Here is a 15810-nt window from a genome sequence, read left to right as displayed (position 1 = left end):
GCTTTTGCCAACCAATAGGTAAAAGCTGCCTGGCAGGCAATACCTTAAACCCTATCATCTATTAGACCGTGTAATGTGGTGCATTACTAAAGTGACTGCTACTAACAAACTAGGAACTTTCAATCACACAACAGAATTGAGAACTGGACACGCTGAGATGCTCAGAAGAGAACCATCACCTGAAACCTGTGATCTGGCATCAGTTCTTGAAGAACCACATAATGCTACTTTTCATTGTATTTTTCGAGCTGCTAGCTGTCAGTGTGGTACCTTCCGCCTGTTGGTAAACTGGATGCCAACACTATTCTGCAAGTCCTCATTAGGATTAAAGTGAATCTTATCTGCCACACAAATAATGATGGCGAGCATCATTCTTCACAGCTGCATGGGATTAAAGTTAATCTTATCACCTACACAAAACTGTGTCACTGTATGGCATAATGCACATTGGGGTTAAAGTGAATCCTATCACATACACAAAAGTGGATTGCCTATAGAATTCTTCAGAGCCTACATGGGTAATAAAATTATTTCTGTCAGGATGATTAGCAAATCTACACAGCCCACACTGGAATTAAACTGCTTCCTGTCTCATACACGAAACTGGATGTACTGTATTAACCTGCACAAACCACTTTGGGATTAAAGGGATCCCTGTCACCTTCATGAAGCAGGTAGGCCCACATCATTCTGCACACCTGCATTGGGAATATTGGGAATAGATGGCAGTATGGCAAATTTACGTTAAGCACATCAGTAGGAAGTAACAGGTTAAGGCCTCAATTGCGAAGCAAATGTTTGGTATATAGTAAGTTAGAGTGATCAGTGAACCTGACAGATGAAAAAACAAGCATTGAAAATGCAATAGGTCTCGCCTTTGATTAAGTTAAAGCCATTCGCTTTGCTAATGTTATTGTATAGCAAAGTAAATGGCTTTAACTTAATAAAAGGCGAGACTTATTGCATTTTTAATGCTTGTCTGGGAAGTCTTGCGAATATAGGCTCAGGGTCTAAAATGGAAGACAAACCTGAATGTGTGGTCTTCTGCTATTTCAGCACATCGCTATGAAATGGTTTTATTGCCTAGATTATTAAAATATTTAAATGCTCCATAGATTGTGCGGAAAACAATTCATGGATATGATATTCAGTGTCTGGAAAGAAACATTACACGCTAAAATAAACCAATGAAATAGCGGGGCCTTGACAAGTTCTTCTTTGTTTATTAGAAATTAAGCTCAAATCAAACCTCTATTTTCGGCGGATCTCACTGGTGTTTCAAATATTTTTCAGCTCACAAGCATGTGAACACGGAATGCGTTACTCCTGCCCAAGTACCGAAACTTGAGTCGAATGCCCAGTTGACACTTCCCCTCGACGTGAACAACTACCCCATGAACAAATATGTTCGAGCTAATTTCAAGGTGAGTTTAATGCGTTGTGCACAAGATGCATTAAAAAGTTAAAACAGATTCATAGAAAGGCTTTGATTGTGTATAATTAATAGAGATATGTTAAATGGGTTGTCATTAATGATCTTGTTGATAATGTGAAAATAAAATGAGCTTGAACGTCATAAATATCCTTTTTTCAAACATACCTGTTTCATTTGTTGCTTTAGATGTCTGGTCAGCGGTTTAGATTCTGCTAATTTAAAGATTGCTGCGTCAACCCGCCATAGTGCTGCGTCAACCCGCCATAGTGCTGCGTCAACCCAACATATTCCACTTGCTTTAATTTTTTTTCATTTTTCCTAATGGAGCTCCTTATGATTCCTGCTCCGCCTTCTCCAACTCTGCGTTATCCTCTTCTAAATCTTTGTCTGCCTGACCTTCCCCGCTTCACCATTCATTTTACTAGTCCATTTGTCTTCCCTTTTCTACCTCCTCTCCTCTCCTCTTCCTGCCTGTTCACTTCTTGCCACCTTCATCTTCTTCATACACTTTTTTGGTTGCCACTGCTGCCGACAGGGGCACTTGCAGTAGCAGAAACACTTCTAAAAGCCGGATCGCTCTGTTATTAGGTGCACGACTGGGTTCCTCTCTAAGCACATCAGCGTTGGGGATAGCAGTACCACCAAGTCACTTTCTCCTCTGTCAGCACCACTGACATGCCTATAGTGGTACATCTTTTTTTCTATCAGGCTGTATAGTGGTACACTAGACAGCCTGATAGAAAAAAAGATGAGAGCTTGGGATGACTGGAACTACATATATGCAAATGTGCTTCGAGTCTGTGAAAAACAATAAGGTCCCACATCATTGCTGTTTCTCCTCCTCTGAGGGAGTGAGATCAGATATTCACTCATTTTTTCTCATCATGACTTTTTACAGAGGATAGCTAAATCACATCTGAAATGTTTTCTAATTTGCTCCATATGTTCGCAAACTAAGGCCATCCACTCATAAAGCACTTTGCAGTTCAATTCAAAGTTAAACGCAATCATTTTGCCACATGAAAGGGCAAGAGCATGGGGCTAGGAGGCAAAGGAGACAGCCTGACTTTAGAGACGGCAGGGGGATTGGTGCATAGTTTTATCCCCACTTCTTTGATTCCTGGTATTCTTCAAAAATCTCTGCTGCGATCCTGTTGAATGTGGTCTGGCCTTGGGCGATTTGATACTTAGGCCTTCTCCACCTATTGTAAATTTGTCCACATTTATCTCCCCAGATGAGGGACTTCCTATCTACAGAAGAAGGAAGAGTGCTAAACCCCCCCCCCCCCCATTACTTAGCTAAAACCAATGGTTTCTAAAGAGTTTGTCTTTCAAAATCTAGACCCATCCTCTCTTAATGTGGATATCTTGGTAGCTGGCAGAATATCCTTAACTGGGTACTGATTTAAGAGCTAATGCATGAGGTCCTGGCACTAGCATTAGAGAAAAACTTTGAACCTCTATTTTTTCAGTAGATGACATAATGACCTAGTCACACCATATGGTATAAACAGGGACACATGAGGATACCTGCAAGACTCACCTTATGGTCATTGGAGGTAACCAGGACAGGTTTTGGAATCTTTGTCAATGACTAGTGAGGCCATTTTAAAGCACTCAGCAGTCCTGATTTATCTGTTCCCCTTTGATTGCTTCCTGTCCCTACGGGGAACTAGACTCTTTTTCTAAACAGGCTGAATCGCATACTTCCCAAACCAATGATCTTTCACTGCATGAATCTTGTATCATGGAAGGCAGCCTTCTTGGTGGCAAAACATCTGCCTGGCACATTAGCATGCTTTAAGCCATTTGCATCACAATCACCTTGAAAATGTTCCATAGTTACAGAGTGGTTCACTGGAATGACCATTGCTTCATTCTGAAGGGATACTTTACCTTCGGTTATTTTCAGTTATCAACACCATGCTGCTGACCCATCTGCCAACTGTTTTGAAACAGCTCTTTTGTGTCTCGTTTTAAATTGAGGATAATTGATGCAGGAGACAGATTACCTCCAATGACATACTCATACATATGTGGTACTGAGTGAAAACTAATTTAAAACACTTACAGATGCAGCTTTTGGCCCTGCCACTGGATGCCTATTAACTCACAAAGTAATAATAATCAAAAATCCAATGAATTAATGGCCTCGTTCCGAGTCCGTAACTGAGGTGGAGAGAGGGGCAGGAACACAAGCCCTAGCACTGCTAGCGGCTGTCATCACTGTAACACGCCTGCTGCTTGTTCACCCGGAGTCGCATATTTCTACCGGCTCAGGCTCCTGCTGCGTAGGACGTGCGCGGGGCGCACCCCATTAGAGGCCAGGCTGGCGGCCCTACTCTCTTGGACCTGTTGAAAAGGAAAATATTTCAGCATTTTTAAACACAAGGGAGGGGCTCGACTGAGATAAAGGAGCTAACTTGGCAACAGGACACACAAGAAGTTCTCACAGTGAGTAACCTGAAATCCCAACTCAGGCTTCAACGGTCGTATTCACTATCAAGGAGATCACTGCTGGGATAGTGGGGATGACCAAAAACAAAGCCCCCGGCCCTGACGGAATCCCCTCCGACCTGTTTCTGAGTAACATAGAACTCTGGGCCCCCTTAATGACCAGGGTTATAAACACTGCCATCACCTGTGGTCCAAAGCTATAATAGTGCCGATTTTTAAGAAGGGCAATAGGGACGACCCCAAGTGCTATCGTCCTATCTCCCTGATTGATGTATCGGCTAAACTCCTAGGTAGGGCGATCCTCAACAGACTGTCCGAGTGGACCAAAGAAAATAATATCTTCTCGGACACTCAATATGGATTTAGGACAGGGAGGTCCACCAGTGATCAATGCCTGAACCTTTACATGCTGACTGCCAAATACACCATGGCCAGTGATGAATCGATTTATATGGGATTCATGGATTTGGCAGCGGCATTTGATCACGTCAACAGGGAGAAATTGTGGGACATGATGTCTCATATGGGGATAGAGAGTGGCCTAATCAACATACTTAGGGAACTGCATAGTGACACCACGGCTAGGGTTCGATTTAACAGGGAGAGGGGACTGACCGACTCCTTTCCCTGCATGAGTGGAGTCCGGCAAGGCTGCATTCTCGCCCCTTTTTTGTTCTCCCTTTATATTAACAATCTGGAGCAGTATATGTTAGGTTTAAAGGCAGATTGCCCAAGGGTGGGGTCGCGTCATATTCCTGTTCTGCTTTACGCAGATGATGCGGTCCTGATTGCACGCACACCCAGGAGCTTACAAATCTTGATTGACGGATTTGTTAAGTTCATGGGTGCCCTAGATCTCTCTGTTAACCTGGACAAATCCTATGTGCTCCTGGCTGGTAAAAAACCTCCTTCTAAATTCACTTACACAATAGGAAGGCACATAGTAGAAGAGGTCAAAACGTTTCCTTATCTAGGTGTAACTTTCGATGGTGCCTTACAGTTTAATTCCCTGGTGGAGGAGCGCTGCAGTAAAATGATCACTTCTAATGGGGCAATAGCAAGCTATGGCAGGAGGTTAGGTAGATGGAGCCCGGAACAGGTGATGAACCTGTATAGCTCCATATCATGCTCTAAAGTAATTTATGGGGCAGAAGTATGGGGCTTTGTCAATACGACAAGAATCGAACGGGAGGAAAACAAATACCTAAAATCCATCCTGAGGGTACCCCCAAGTACCGCTGGCTCCATAGTACACAGGGAACTAGGGAGGCCACACCTAGATGATTTGGTAAAACTCAGGCCAATTGTGGCCTGGTTAAAAATCTGGGTTAATCCTGATGCGTCTCTAAGCAGAGAAATTTTGTCTGATTGTTTAGAGAGTGACAAATGTATGCAAATTCCCTGGCTCAATTATGTAAAGAACACCCTAGAGGAGCTAGGCTTTGGGAATCTCTTCACCAACCCTACAACAATTGTAGCCCAGCACAAGATGCAAGTAAAGAAAATCTTCCTAGGGCTGAAAAGTCAACGTAGAGCTGAGGCTGAAGAGCTTAAAAAGACAGTGAGGGCCCATAACCTGGTGAAGAGCGTTGAGGGAATGGAGCCATATTTGTACCTTATGCACAATGCACAGGACAGATTCTTGATGTGCCGTTTTAGGCTGAGCCTACTCTCATTTATGTTGGCATCACCAGCAGGGTTCGCAACATCAATTGAACAGAAGGGATCCTGCGGCTGCGACAATAGGTCTCCGCAGGATTCCCTTCACCTTGTTTTACTCTGCCCTTTTTTCACAATGCCCAGGCGCAGATTTCTTGTAAAAGTTTTAAAGCAAGCTAAACTGGTACATGCCAGGGAGGCATTAGTATTTTTACAAAAAGCATCGGACCCTTTTACACTGTGTTGTATAATGAATTGTTCGAGGCATATGGGCTGCAGATGGTACATTATGAATAGATCGCCATCTGGTGTTGGGCTCGGATGATTGCACTTTGTTTTTCTCTTGGAGAGTCTTTTGTATCTTGGTGACTCCTCCCTTAGTTGGTAGTGCGCATGGGCATCGGCTCCATCCTTAGATTGTTTTTTTCCGCCATCGGGTTCGGATGAAGATCGAGACGCTCCAGATCAACTTCTGAAGAAAGTGATTTTTCGGCGCGTATTCCCTTTCCAATTCGACGGTATTGTTAGCGAACGCGTTCTTTTCCATTCCGACGCGTTACAAATTCAAAATAGAAGAGAAAAACTTGGATCTACGTCGAGGAACAAGAGACCTTTCTCGGCGCAGTCAAGCCCGGAGTCCATGGAAAGGACTCCATTCAAAAAATGTCCATCGTGTGGTGCTAAGTTCCCACACAAGGACCTACACGAGGTGTGCAACCTCTGCCTATCGCCTGAACACGAATCCAGGGACTGCGAAGCCTGCGCAGCATTCTCCTCCAAGCTAACGATCAGAAATCGTCGAGCTCGAAGGCACGAGGCTTCCAGAATGCAGGCGGAGGCGATCCCGGAGCTGTTCGGAGACGAACAAATCGAGGAAGAAGAGGACCAGTCGGGGTCGGAAGGGGACCAGTCGGAGGTTGAAGAACTCTTCGAGCAACAAACCGTGAGTGACGACGTCCCCTTACCGAAAAACCGACCCCGTGCGGTAACGACCCCGCCCTCGGGCCCGGTCAAATCGCTGAAAAAAGTTTCCGACGCCCCGCCTTCGGGCCCGGCAACGAAACCGAAACTGAAACCGAAACACTCGGAATCCCACCACGTCGGATCCGAGAAAAGGGCGTCATCGACTTCGACACCGAGGCGGCATATAAAGGAGAGCTCGGTATCGAAACATTCCATGTCGAAAAAGAAATATGATGTATCGCCCAAAAGACACTCGATACACAAAAAGTCGGAATCGAGCAGACATTCGGTGTCGAAACCAGAAAGATCTGAGGATCGAAAACAAAAACAGCTCTCGGAACCAGGACCCTCGGTACCGATTCAAGAGCAACAAACAGATCCCAAGCAAAAGATCTTGTTTATTGACCCACAAACTGGGAAAGTGGTCACGAAGAAGAGAAAGAGTGAACAGTCAGAAGATAAACCTCTTCCTCCAAAAAAGAGAACAATGGGGACGAACATAACTCCTCCTGCTTCTCCTCGTCCTAAAGACACACCCTCTTCTCCTACTCCTCACAATAGGCCACATATTCCTACACCCTCCACACCAAGACCAGCTACACCTCAGTCAGATGTAGACAGTGATATAGGGGAGGGAGAACCTCAAGGGGATGACGAATCTATCCAGGATGAGGAAGATCCATGGGAAAATTACGATGTAGGGTCAGATGAGGACAACGACCCAGAGCTATACCCCTCAAAGCCTTCACCACCTGATGATAACACAGGTTTTGTGCAGCTCATTAATAGGGCAGCAAAATATCACAAACTAGATATGCACACAGAACCTCAGATAGAGGATTTCTTGTTAGAGACTCTACCTAGTGCACAGAGAACATCAGGTACTCTTCCTATGCTAAAGGGTCTTCTCACTCACACAGAAGAAATATTCGAAAACCCAGTGAGAGCCAGGGTGTTAAACCCAAGAATCGATAAAAAATATAAAGCGGCTCCAAAGGACCCAATATTTATTAGAGGGCATGTACCTCTAGACTCGCTGGTGGTCTCAACCGCTCGTAAGAGAGCAAACTCATTATCTACAGGAGAGGCTCCTCCACCAGATAAAGAGTCGAAGTTAATAGATGCATCAGGCAAGAGAGTAGCATCACAGGCAGCAAATAGCTGGCGTATAGCTAATACACAAGCTCTACTCGCACGTTACGACAGGGCACATTACGATGAGTTAGAAAAACTTCTCACACATCTTCCTAAAGAACATCAAAAGAAGGCAGACCAATTAATTCAGGAAGGTAAAATAATAACTAATACTTCCATTAAGTGTGCGTTAGACGCAGCAGACACTGCAGCAAGGTCTATTAACACTAGTGTCATGCTAAGAAGGCACGCATGGCTCAGAATCTCAGGATTCAAACAAGAAGTTCAAACAGCCCTACTGAACAGACCATTTGATCAGAAGACATTGTTCGGTTCAAGTACAGACGAGACATTAGAAAAGATGAAAAAGGATACAGAAACGGCTAAGTCAATGGGAGCATTGCAACAGCCAACGCACAGAGGTTCCTTTCGTAGATCCACCTATAGAGGGGGCTCAAAAAACACAGGAACAAATCAGCAATCCACATCTTTCACACCAACATCACCCAGAGGTAATTCAAGAGGTAATTACAGAGGTAACAACAATAAGGGTAGAGGCCGCGGAAATAATAACAACCGCAACGCCTCAACACCAAAACAGTGACTTCATAAATCTCCCCCCAGACCACATAACACCGGTCGGGGGACGTCTATCACAGTTCCTACCTGTCTGGGAAGACATCACGTCAGACAAGTGGGTGAGACAAATTATCCAACATGGTTATTGCCTAGAACTCACAGCTACCCCGCCAAACATCCCCCCCAAACAGCGCCCAATGAGTCAGGATCATTTGACATTGTTAAGAGAAGAAGTGCTAGCACTTCTACAAAAGCATGCAATAGAGAAGGTCCCAAAGGATCAACAAGGAACAGGAGTATACTCTCTATACTTCCTGATCCCCAAAAAGGACGGGTCCCTACGACCAATATTAGACCTCAGACCTCTCAATGCTTACATAAATTCGGAGCACTTCCACATGGTCACGCTCCAACAAGTACTCCCTTTACTGAAGCAAGGGGACTTTCTTTCTACACTGGATCTAAAAGACGCTTACTTTCATATCCCAATTCACAAAGCCCACAGAAAATACCTAAGGTTTGTGTTAGAAGGACAACACTACCAGTTCAAGGTCCTTCCGTTCGGTGTCACAACAGCACCGAGAGTTTTCACAAAATGCCTAGCTGTGGTGGCAGCACACCTAAGAAGACAACAAATACATGTCTTCCCATACTTGGACGATTGGCTAATAAAGGCCAAATCCAAGGAAGAATGTCTTCACAACACACAGAAGACAATTCAACTGCTGCACCACCTAGGGTTTACGGTGAACTACAAAAAATCACACCTGCAACCAAACCAGATCCAGCAATACCTGGGGGCTACAGTAGACACAGAAAAGGCAATAGCATACCCCAACCCAATCAGAGTACAGACAATGGTCGGGTTAATACAAAGATTTCAACCACAACACTCACTACCAGCACGAGTATTTATGCAACTATTAGGCATGATGTCCTCTTGCATACTGCTAATACCACATGCCAGACTACAAATGCGTCCACTACAAGAGTGTCTAGCGACACAGTGGAATCAGGCTCAAGGTCAGATTACAGATCTGGTGTTGGTAAACGACCGGACGTATCGCTCTCTGAAGTGGTGGAACACAGAAAACATTTCCAAAGGACGGTCGTTCCTAGAGCCAGTTCCACAAGTAATAATAACAGCGGACGCATCGCTCTCCGGATGGGGAGCGCATATGGACAAATACACAGTACAGGGGAAGTGGAGTGCGCAGCAAAAGAAGCTGCACATCAACTACCTGGAACTGTTAGCAATATTTCTAGCACTAAAAGCTTTCCAAATGCAAATAACAAACAAGGCAGTCCTGATCAGAACAGACAACATGACTGCAATGTATTATATTCAAAAACAGGGGGGGACACACTCTCTCCAACTGTCCAAACTAGCACAGGACATATGGAGATGGGCCATTCCTCAAAAAATCTACCTGTTAGCGGAACACCTACCAGGAATTCAAAATCAAATAGCAGACATCCTAAGCAGACAGTCAGAACAAGTTCACGAATGGGAACTGCACGACCAAATACTACAGCCATTCTTCCAAAAATGGGGGCAACCAGAGATAGATCTGTTTGCAAATCATCAAAACGCAAAATGCAAACAATTCGCATCCAGGTACCCACACCAAAGGTCCCAGGGCAATGCACTGTGGATAAATTGGTCCAACAAATTTGCTTACGCGTTCCCTCCTCTACCACTAATTCCACTACTGGTGAGGAAACTGCAGCAGCACTCAATGACAATGATACTAGTGGCACCCACGTGGGCAAGACAGCCGTGGTTCACCACGCTGCTACAACTCTCACAAGTACCACATCAAAAGCTAAGATTATTACCCATGCATCTTACACAGAACCATGGAGAAATAATGCACCCAGATCCCAAACAACTGAACCTAGCGATCTGGCTCCTGAGGTCATAGAGTTTGGGTATTTAGATTTACCACCAGAATGCATGGAAATCATTAAACAGGCAAGACGTCCTACCACCAGAGCATGCTATGCAGCAAAATGGAAGAGGTTTGCTATACACTGTAACAGTAAGCACATCAACCCTCTGGACGCATCCACTAAACAAATCATTTGCTACTTATTACACTTACAACAATGTAATCTAGCATATACATCTAGTAGGGTTCATCTAGCAGCCATAGCGGCGTACCTACAAAACAGACAACACCTGTCATTGTTTAAAGTACCAGCAATTAAAGCTTTCATGGAAGGACTCAAAAGAGTCATTCCACCAAGAAGACCACCTTCCCCAGTCTGGAATCTCAACATAGTGCTTACCAGACTAATGGGGCCACCCTTTGAACCTATGCATAGGTGTGAAATACAATTCCTCACATGGAAGGTGGCCTTCCTCATAGCTATCACGTCACTTAGAAGAGTAAGTGAACTGCAGGCTTTTACGATTCAGGAACCATTTATGCAGCTACACCAAAATAAAGTGGTTCTTAGAACAAACCCAAAAATTCTTACCAAAGGTTATTTCAGCATTCCACATCAATCAGTCAGTGGAATTACCGGTTTTCTTTCCAAAACCACAAACAGTAGCGGAAAGAGCCCTACATACACTGGATGTTAGGAGGGCCATATTGTACTATATAGAGAGAACACAAACTTTCAGAAAGACAAAACAGCTATTTGTTGCGTTTTCTCCCACACATAAAGGCAATCCCATCTCCAAAGCGGGCATTGCCAGGTGGATTGTAAAATGCATTCAAATATGCTATTTAAAAGCAAAGAGAACATTAACTGTTCCTCCTAGAGCTCACTCTACACGTAAACTAGGGGCATCTATGGCATTTCTGGGAAACATTCCACTAGATGACATATGCAAAGCGGCTACCTGGGTTACACCGCACACTTTCACAAAACACTATTGTGTAGATGTGCACACAACACAACAAGCTAGAGTGGGACAAGCAGTATTAAAAACATTGTTTCAGACAGTTGCAACAGACACGGGCGACCACCGCTAGGGAGAGAACTGCTGTATAGTCTATTCATAATGTACCATCTGCAGCCCATATGCCTCGAACGGAATATGCTACTTACCAGTATGCATCTGTTCTTGGCATAGAGGGCTGCAGAGTGGTACATGCCCTCCCAGCCTCCCCGGAAACCTGTGTCTGTTCCAACACTATCTTATTTAGATACACTTACATGGGCACTCTTATCTGTATTCTACTATACTACTCCATCTAACCCTACTATGGCAAAACAATCTAAGGATGGAGCCGATGCCCATGCGCACTACCAACTAAGGGAGGAGTCACCAAGATACAAAAGACTCTCCAAGAGAAAAACAAAGTGCAATCATCCGAGCCCAACACCAGATGGCGATCTATTCATAATGTACCACTCTGCAGCCCTCTATGCCAAGAACAGATGCATACTGGTAAGTAGCATATTCCTTATTAAGGTAGCGGTTCGTTTAAGGCTAACTAGGGGAGATGAATGATGTGTCCCTGATTTTATCTTTTTTTAAAGTGTTGTATTTCTCTTCGCTAGTGTCAACTGTTAACATTAATATTTTTGTATCAGGATCTTGAAAATGTTTAATGACTTTTTATCATGTAACTATGTATGTGCTTTTATGGTGATTTTTAATCATCGAATAAAGATCCTTTGAATTGAATTGAATTGAGTAATTACTCAATAGTCAAGCAGTTTGGTAAAGTTCAGAGGGCCTCAGGTGTAACAGGGATTCTGCTCAGACACAGAAATGTGCATAGAGACCTAGGACCTCAGGGAATTAGGGTGTGCCAAAACTCACCTTAATACCCAAAATCCCCTATCAGACTAGCAATCAGTGTCACATTAGCTCTTCGTCCTATAGCAAAGACACCAATGATTATACAACCTAGAATATGCGACTAAGGACCATCTCAGGAATAGTGGGAAGTGAGAACACTCTTTTGTTATACGTTCATACCAGTCCACAACAGGAGTAAAATAGAGACACGATAAGGTTAAAATGTTTATTTTAATTACGTGATCTCAAGCGCAGTATTTTATGTATTAAATCTTTTATTGAGTACAGGCTGAAAAATTTAATGCACCTCAATCTGTGATGTGGGCCGACCCCGCTCCGGGGAAGCCAAAGGCGGAGATCACAAAGACGCCCATGGCCTGGCCAGTGGGAGACAACGTTTGTTAACACAGCAAGCCGCCTACAACCCAACCGGGCCGGCCGCGTCATAAGAGGTGCTACAAAGGTGCAAGCTGGGTTGTGCTATTGCAACATGAAAGAACCATCAAACTGTGAACAACCCCCCACCCTTCCCACCCTTGCCCCCCCTCTCCTTGTCCATGTCCGGGAATAATCGAGTAGTTACTGTCTTCCACTAAGGGCCTGGTGGTACTGCGCTCGCCTGACCTTTACGCTTGTGGGCGCCTGTCTTGGGCACTGGGAGAGGCGTCTCCGCAAGGCGCAGCAGGCGCAGGTAGCGTGGGCAGCTCACTTCGCGGAATTCCCCCGTAAGGAGGCTGAGGAACGGTCGCCAGAGCTCCGCAAATTCCGCCCCCCTCCCCTCCGCTGCCAGGGACAATTTCTCCATCCCCAGGATCGCCCAGAGCAGATGAAGCCACCCCAGTTGTAGCGGAGCCTGTGTTGCTCTCCAATGGGCCACAATGTTCTGGACTGCCGCCCCCAGGGCCAGTGCGATCAGCCGCCCCCTCCAGGATTTCAGAGGATACATGAGGGCGTTCGGGAGGCCCAGTATAATGTATGCCGGGAAGCGCGGCAGCTGTGTGTCTAGATGTGTGTCTATGAGGTCCAGGATAGGGTCCCAGTAGGGGCGAAGTGCCTTGCAGCTCCATAGCAGGTGTTCCAGCGTTCCTAGCTCTCCGCACCCTCTCCAGCACCTATCGCTAACCCGGGCATCCCACTGATGTATTCTCTCAGGGGTGTGGTACCAGTACGTGGCTACCTTAGTTAGCGTCTCGGTGAGCCCTGTGTGGTGTGCTGAATGTCTGGCTCTATGGTACACCCCCTCCCACTCCTTCCTTGTAAGCTGCCGCCCCAGGTCCCTTTCCCATCTGACCTGTCCCGCATTGTATGTGTGTGCGTGGGTGAGGAGCAGCTGCTGATAGAGGTCTGAGATCAGCTTCTTATCTGAGGTGCGTGTCAGCAGCCATTTTTCGTAAGGTGTGAGGTGTCGTTGGGCACCAGGCCGGATCGAGGGGTGGAGCACCCAGTGGCGCACCTGCAGGTACTCTAGGCGTTCCGATTCGGCCACACCATAGTCCGTCTTGACCTGTTGGAACGGGAGGATCCCCTTGAGGTCGAACATGTGGCCCGCCGCTCTGCAGGGCGTCGATCGCCAGGTCGTAAACGCTCCGGCATCCAAGCCTGGCGTAAAGTCGGGATTGTCAAAAATGGGGGTCATAGGCGAGGGAAAGGTGGTTAGGCCTCTGGTCACGGCCACTCTGTCCCATACTCTCAGGGTGGTGCTGGTGATTTCAGAGGCGTACAGATTAGGGGGTCGATGCTGGCGCAGCAGGAAGGGCACGCCCTGGAGAGTGCGGTCCGCCACTGCCTGGTCCAGGAAGAGCCAGTGCCTGCCGGACTCCAGTTGAAACCACTCCACGAAGGTGCGCAGCTGCGCCGCCTGGAAGTACAGGGTGAGGTCGGGAACACCCACCCCGCCGTTCGCTGGGGGCAAGGTGGCGAGGGTGTGCTTGAACCGCGGTCGGCGGCCGTTCCAAATGAATCGCGACAGTTCCGACTGGGTCTGTTGTAGCCAGCCGGCCGGGGGATTCAGGGGGAGCGTCTGAAATAGGTATAAAATCTGAGGGAGCAGCGTCATTTTGACTGCGGCGATTCTGCCTAGCCACGAGAGCGTGAGCGGCTTCCATCGCCGAAGCTGTTCCCGGATTTTGGTTGTGAGTGCCTCATAGTTGAGTCGTGCGGTACCCCGTACAGTCGGCGCCAAGCGCTCACCCAGGTATGGGACGGCCGCGTCTGACCACAGTATCTTGAATTCGGACTTAATCTCGGCCACCACTTCCGGGCTCAGGGAGATGTTCAGGGCTTCAGACTTAGTTTCATTGATCTTAAAACCCGAGGCCAGGGCAAAGGTATGGAGCTCCACAAAGAGAGCGCGCAGGGAACGCATCGGGTCGGTGAGTGACAGCAAAACGTCGTCCGCGTACAGGCTGATTTTGTGCGTGTCAGCCCCAAATTTTATGCCGGAGATGAGCGGGTGTTGTCGCACTCTCTGGGCCATCGGTTCCATGTATAGTGCGAATAAGAGCGGCGATAGGGGACAGCCCTGGCGTGTGCCCCTGCCAATATCGAACCTCGGGGAAGTATGGCCGTTCACTCTCACGGTGGCATTAGGCCGGCGATAACAGTTGAAGATGCGGTGGCGTAGTTTATCCCCAAACCCGAAATGGCGGAGAACCTGGTCGAGGTAGGGCCAATGCACTCTGTCGAATGCTTTCTCCGCATCAATGGTGAGGAGCATGCAGTCCGGTTTTGTGCGCGACCCGGCCTCTATGAGGTGTAGCACTCGCCTGGTGTTGTCGCTGGTCTGCCTCTGTGGGATAAAGCCTGCCTGATCCGGGTCAATCAACTGCTGCATGTAAGGTGCTATGCGGCTCGCCAGTATTCCGGTGTAGAGTTTCAAGTCAACATTCAGCAGCGAAATGGGCCTGTACGAGCCGCAAGCCGTTGGGTCGCGGCCTGGTTTGGGGATTACAGAGATCGAGGCCGCAAGCAGGTCAGGATGTATAGCACCGGGCGTGTCGAAGGTGTTAAACAGGTCGCGCAAAAGTGGGGCAAGCTGCTGACAGAAGGTCTTATAGAAGGCCGCAGAAAAGCCGTCAGGGCCTGGGGATTTCCCCACTTTGAGGCGGGCTATGGCAGCGATGACTTCCTCCAGGCCTATGGGCCGTTCCAGAAAGGCCGCTTGGGCTTGATTGAGGGCGGGGAGGTCCGCACCCCGTAGGTAAGTCGGCCCAGCGTCGGGGTCCAGGCGGTCCGCATCGTACAGTGCCGCGTAAAAATTGCCGAAGGCCGCTGCGATCGCCGCGTCCTCTGTGATCTGGCCGCCACCTGCAGATTGGAGGGAGCGTACCTGTTGCCGTTGGGTTTGCGCCCGCAATCTGCTCGCCAGAAGCTTCCCGCAACGGTCGCCTCCGGTGTAATAGGCGTGCTTCAGGCGCATAGCGGCGTATTCCGCCACATCCTGATCTAGAGCGGCCAACATTTTCCGCTCGGCGCATAACTGGCGCCATGCCCTCGCCGCACCCGTGCGCTGGTGCATCTGCTCCAGTTCCGCCACCCGTTGGGTGAGTTCAGCACGTTTTAGAGTCCGCTCCTTGTTGTTGGCCGCGGCAATGGAGATAAGCTCGCCACGCAGGACCGCTTTGAGGGCCGCCCACTGAGTGGCTTTGGAGGTGTCGTCGTTGGCATTGTGTTCCAAGTAGTGGGTGATCGCGGACTTGAGCCGTGGTTGGGTGTCAGGCAGCTGCAGAAGGCCATCCCGCAGTCGCCAGTGCCGCTGCGGAGCCGGCGCATCCCCCATTAGAAATGTCGCCACCACCGGGGAGTGGTCTGAGAGCGCGGC

The 15810-nt window shown here is 47.5% G+C and overlaps 1 protein-coding gene across 1 annotated transcript in view; it reads left to right on the top strand.

The window, feature by feature from the left end:
* The window catches only part of MYO15A (myosin XVA), a 1716372-nt gene that overhangs the window by 704111 nt on the left and 996451 nt on the right, over positions 1-15810 (top strand). The window contains exon 29 of the mRNA XM_086939741.1: positions 1294-1424. Coding sequence (XP_086795867.1) covers positions 1294-1424 — 131 coding nt within the window. The remainder of the gene's footprint in view (positions 1-1293; positions 1425-15810) is intronic.

Source organism: Lissotriton vulgaris, chromosome 10 (genome assembly GCF_964263255.1).
Source record: "Lissotriton vulgaris chromosome 10, aLisVul1.2, whole genome shotgun sequence".
Classification (NCBI taxonomy): domain Eukaryota; kingdom Metazoa; phylum Chordata; class Amphibia; order Caudata; family Salamandridae; genus Lissotriton; species Lissotriton vulgaris.
This window is presented reverse-complemented; position numbering and strand designations above follow the sequence as displayed.